At 45.9% G+C, this 5893-nt stretch overlaps 1 protein-coding gene across 1 annotated transcript in view; it reads right to left on the bottom strand.

Moving 5' to 3' along the window:
* Positions 1–4357: 4357 nt before the first annotated feature.
* Positions 4358–5893, bottom strand: part of LOC122546890 (SPEG neighbor protein-like) — a 14615-nt gene continuing 13079 nt past the window's right edge. The window contains exons 3-4 of the mRNA XM_043685506.1: positions 4756–4879; positions 4358–4429 (exon numbers count right to left, since the gene is read on the bottom strand). Of these exons, the coding sequence (XP_043541441.1) occupies positions 4358–4429; positions 4756–4879 (196 nt within the window). The remainder of the gene's footprint in view (positions 4430–4755; positions 4880–5893) is intronic.

Here is a 5893-nt window from a genome sequence, read left to right on the forward strand (position 1 = left end):
TGATTGAGCTCACCTCGGTCTCAGCTGGATTTTACCGCCTGCTCTCTCTCACCCTTCAACTCATTGCAAATTCAACATCTGTATCTCTTCAGTAAATTTGCTCATTGTCCTGGCATCCATTGCATTTTAAATAGGGAATTCCACAGATTCACAGCACTTTGAGATAAGTACCTTCTTCTTCATTACAATTGAATAGAGTCCCGACAGTGCAGAAACAGGGTAATCGTCCATGGAGTCCACACCAACCCTATAATGAGCATCCCATTCAGACTCATCCATTCCCTGTATTTCCCATGGTTATTGGCTTAACCTGCACACGCATGAATACTATGGGCAATTTAGCATAGCCAATCCACTTAACCTGTACATCTTTGGACTGTGGGATGAAACTGGAGCACACAGAGGAAACCCGCACAGACACGAGAACGTGTAAACTCCACACAATCGACTAAGGCTGGAACCAAATCCAGGTCCCTGACGCTGTGAGGCAGCAATGCTAACCAGTGAGCCACCTCTGCTTAAAATCATCTCCTCCTATTAACCTCCTCACGCCCCAGTTGGTTGAATCTATATTCCTCACATCAGGAAATCAGGTTGTGGAAGCAGATGTCTCAGTAAAACCCAGTGACAGTCCATATGTTCTGTTTGTCTGAATGGGGATCCGATACACAACACCCTCCAGTCCACACTTTTCTTTCACTTTCCTCAGAAAGGGCTCCAGTGGCTTCATGGGGACTACAACTCCCACAATCCCTGAGGCAGGGAACACACGTGTGTGGGGAAACCCGGCACTGTTCATGTACAGAATGTGGGTGGGTTTTGGAGATGTGCTTTGGGTAAGTATACTTTGCTGAAAGTATTTCACACTGTGATTGGCTGGAGGAGGAATGTATCTGTTATTAGTATTGATCGGTGGGGTGGGGGTCAAAGTGTCACTACACCAATGTAGGACCACTCTCCATCCCCAATTCATTGTAATGCTGGGAATCAACTAATGGGGAACAAAGAAAGATCTGACCCATTCTCTCAGACTAAAGATTCCTCTTCTGTCCAGGATCTGCCACCTCCTTTTCTGTTTCCTTTTGTTTCATTCTGCTGTTACATTATTGACTTGCAGCAACTGAAAGGAAAGGAAGTGAACCCAGAAAGGGTGCAGAGTCTAACCAGGGACGGGAAGTGGTGGCATGGATCTGTTTATCAGTAACTCTATGAGAATGGGGAGGGTGTACATTAGGGAGTAGCAGAGTCAGAATGGTGGGAGAGATAAGTGGGCTGGAGGGTTACAGCTTTGAAGGAAGAAAGGGGAAAAAGATATTCCAGATAAACTAGAATTGTCTGTTCTGAATTTCTAATCTGTTGTACATATTCCTTTATATAGGGTGCTAGATGGTGAAGATTTGCAGACTGAAATCTCAAAATCACGTGCAGATCGTGATTAAGTTAACCAGCATTTGAAGAAGCAAAGATGGAGAATCACTCGGCCAAAATCCTGCAACTCTCTCTCTCCCAGCATTGTCAGTCTCTCTGCACCAAATGAACTGCGAATGGTTCAAGACATCAGCTCATTACCATCTTCTCAAGGGTAACTAGAGATGGGGAATAAATGCTGGCTGAGCCAGTGATGCCCATATCCTATTTCTATCTCTAGTTGCTGAAACCCAGTTGATGTTACTGCAGGATGATGAGGGATGTTGAGTGCATCCTCTAGGAGGCAGCACCATCGCATTACCCCTGCCTACACCCACACAGTAACACAGCAACGTCACTGGAGCAAAACGCAGTGAAGCTAAAGGAAGACTTAGATATAGTTCTTCGAGCTAAAGTCATGATAGGGGATTGGAACACAGCAGGAACAGGAGACTGAGCTGCATGGTCAGCTGTTTCCCATTGAATGGTGGAGCAGGATTGAAATGCTGAATGGTCTCCTCCTGCTGCTATCTCCCAGGTCTGTATATAGTCATGGAGCCCGGGTAGGAAGGAGGAGGCAGGGCAGGGATTCTCCAGGAGATTGCACTTCCACAACAGTTTTCAGTGAGGGATGGTTTGATGGATTTTATTTAACATTTATCTTTAACACTAGGATTGTAAATTTTGGCTTTAAAATGTTGTAAAAGTTTTTTGCAGAGCAAATAAAATTAAAGAAAATAAATTAAACTGTCTGAATATAACAGTTTTAAAACTTTCAACCCCCTGTAAAACAAAATCCTGTCTATTCCCGTACACCATCACTTTCCAGTTACTCAAACTCCAGGGAAATATTCCCTCCCTGTCTGAACCTTTGGTTTCATTTAACTGCTTTTCAGTTCTCATTCTGTGAGCTGTGAAGTGTTGTTTTCCCCATTTCTAAACCAGAGCCTAGATTAGAGTGGTGCTGGAAAAGGGCTTTTGCCAAAACGTTGATTTTCTGGCTCCTCGAATCCTGCCTGACCTGCTGTGCTTTTCCAGCACCACTCTAATCTCGACATATCATCACCAGCAGTAAACCATTTGTGTCACCAATTGAATATTTCCAAACAAGCCCCTTATGGGCCAAGCAAACCATTACAAGTAACAGAGTGAGAAGGGACTAAATCAAAGTACAGTTGTGGGGAGGGGGCAGCGATGGAGATAAAGCACTATATCCCCTGCCGTGCACACCTCTATCCAAAGGCATCGAGAGCATTGATACACACCACATGCTCCTTCTCCAAGCTCTCCCTTCTCTGTCGCCTTTATCCTCACTCATGGAATAGAATCCCGATAGTGTGGAAGGAGAGCATTGGCCCATCAAATCCCACCGACCATCCGTAGAACATCCCAGCCAGAGCACTCCATCCTGTAACACTGCATTTCCCAAGGCTGATCCACCTAGTCTACGTATTCCTGGACACCGTGGACAATTTAGCACGACTGGTCCATCTAGCCTGCACATCTTTGAGCTGTGGGAGGAAACCAGAGCACCTGGAGGGGACCCACACTCTCATGGGGAGAATGTGGGAACTCCACACAGGCCGTTGACCAAGGCTGGACTCCAACCTTGTACCTGATGCTGTGAAGCAGCCGTGCTACAATTACAATTTTGTGGAGACTTACTGCCCAGAGAGACATCCTGAGGTTCAGAAAGTGGCAATGTAAGTTCTGTCACCTCCAGCCCAGTTAATGTGGTTAACAACAACAACATCATTACTCCAACAGTGTCATCAGGCACAAGGTCCACTCCTGACACTGATGAACAGTAACATCAGAATCAGAGTCCTGCAGTCCACACGGAGCAGCTGGATGACCACGTCCCTGTGAGCACTCACTGGTCTCTCAATCGTGTTGAAGACGCAGCAAATCCCTTGTCACACAGAGGGGTGAACAGCTCCTACCCAGTGTGAACCTGCTGGGGTCTCGGAGGCAGGATGAATCTCTGAATCCCCTCTCCCACACTGAGTACCTGAATGGCCTCTCCCCCTGTGTGGCTCACTGGGGTCTCAGTGGGCAGGATGAATCACTGAATCCCTCCTCCCACACTGACCATCTGAATGACCTCAACCCTGTCTGGGCTCACTGGGGTCTCAGCAGACGTGATGAACCACTGAATCACTTCTCATGCACTGACCATCTGACTGGCTCTCCTCTGTGTGGGCTCACTGGGGTCTCAGGGGGCAGGATGAATCACTGAATCCCTTCTCACACACTGACCATCTGAATGGCCTCTCCCCTGTGTGGGCTCACTGGGGTCTCAGCAGGTGCTGCATTGGAGTAAATCTCTCCCCACGCTGGGAGCAAGTGAATGACCTTTCCCCAGAGTGAGCTCGCTGGTGTTTCAGCAGGTCACTGAGTGAATCCTTTCCCAGACACTGAGAAGGAGAATGACCTCTCCCCGATGGGAATGCACTGATGCCTCCGCAGATGGGAGATTTGAATGAATCCTTTCTCACAATTGAGCAGGTGTAGAGTCTAAATCCTCTGTGCCATCTCTGTTGCCTCAGCTGATTATAAGATCGAGTAACCCCTTTCCCATATGTAAGGCAGGTGAGCGGCCTCTCCGCAGTGTGACTGTGTCCGTGAGTGTCCCACTGGGAGGGTAGGTAAATTTCTTCCCACAACCGCCACTTTTGCATACCGTCGTCCTGGTCCCGTCATTATGGTGTCTTCCCAGATCACATGTCCGGTAAAATATTCGACCACATGCATAACATAGGAATGATTTATCTGGGCTGGGAATGCTGCTTTTCCCTTCCTTATTAACGTTAAGGATCTGCACCTGTGCAATTGGATGACTCTGCAGTTGATGTGATGTTAAAGCTGAGTTTCCCATCTGGGAACTCTCTCTCTCTGTAAAACAAGGTTTGCCCTACCATTACTGCAACTCCCAACACCAGCTCTCCCATCAGTTATCCTGAACTTCTAAATTTGGATTAATCACAATGACCTCAGTAATGTGCCTTTCTTTCACTTGTTGCTGAAAGTAAATTAGGAACATTTTGAATAACTTTGCACAATTTACCAGAATTGAGCAATTTATCTACACCTATTCTGTCATTTACAAGTTTTAACCCATGGGAAATTTGTTAGCTGCTCCAATGACAGTTATAATGCTCTGACCACTTCTACGGAGCCAGTGCAGGTCAATTCTAACAATTATCAATAGATTGCATCTAAACAGGATGCCCCCACAACAGGAAGTGCTCTGACACTCAATGCCAGTAAGTTGTGTTTTTTTTTAAACCCCTCATGCGTCTGGCAATCTGGCAATACAATTGAAGATATTTCATACAGTAACCTTACAGTCTCAATTTTCAGTTCCAGTCCATGAAGCAGCCAGTTACATGCATCAGTGAATTGAATTCTGACGACAGCATTGCCCTGGCTGGAGAGATTGAAGAGCATGAAACTGTCTTCTCTGGAGTATCTAAAATGAAACAATTGAAATGAACAAAATTCTTCAAGAGCTCGATAGGACAGATACAGAAAGGATGTGCTCCCTGCCTAGTTTGTCTGGACTGAAATCAGCGCCAACTGTGGTATCTTTACCCAGCATCGCCTTTAGCTGTATAAATGTTTAAGATGTATTTGCTGCTCTAATTCCACTCTCCCGTTTGTAACTGCTGTAGTTGGAGGCCATGCAAATTGATAAATTTGATTTACTCCATCCCAAAAGCCCTCTGTGTCTGTGTCTCAATTTAGTTCACCGAGACCGTTATTCAATCTGACCTCTTTACAAACCCTGAAATGATATTTCCTTCGAGGGCTCAGAATGAAATGTTCAAAAAATTATTACCGCGCGTAAGGAGGCTGTTTGGGTCATCAGCTCTCCAAAGGATCACTCACCGAATGCTATTCTTATAGCTTAACCCCAAACCTTCCCATTCGTCCTCTTCCAGTAACTGTTGAATTCTATTCTGTTCATTGTACCTGACTCCACTTCACTCTTTGGCAGTGCATTCCCGACCATAAACTTTCTCTGTATGAAAACGTTTTGTCTCATGTCACATGTGCTTCTTTTGTCACACACTTTACATCGGTGCCTCCTCATTATTGATTCTTTCGTGAATGTGAACAGTTTGTCCTGATCTACTCTCACTAATCCCCTCTTGGAGGTATCTTTACCCAGTATCCCCTGGGATCGTGAATATCATCTCTCCCGGTCACAGGAGACCAGTGCGAGACCGTTCAGGTGCTCTTTCTTTGGGACTGCGTTCAGGATATGATCCAGCCTCACTGTACTCCTGTGAATACACACTAGGGAGAGGCCATTCACCTGCTCTGAGTGTGGGAAGCAATTCACTCAGATATCCAGCTTGATGAAATACCAGCGAGTTCACAAGTAACCATAGCGATTGGATTTGTTTTGTTTGTTCATGGGATCACGGCATCACTTTCTGGGGCAGCATTTGTCATCCATTCTGACTGCCCAGGAAATGGT

Source organism: Chiloscyllium plagiosum, unplaced genomic scaffold, assembly GCF_004010195.1.
Source record: "Chiloscyllium plagiosum isolate BGI_BamShark_2017 unplaced genomic scaffold, ASM401019v2 scaf_11322, whole genome shotgun sequence".
Lineage (NCBI taxonomy): Eukaryota > Metazoa > Chordata > Chondrichthyes > Orectolobiformes > Hemiscylliidae > Chiloscyllium > Chiloscyllium plagiosum.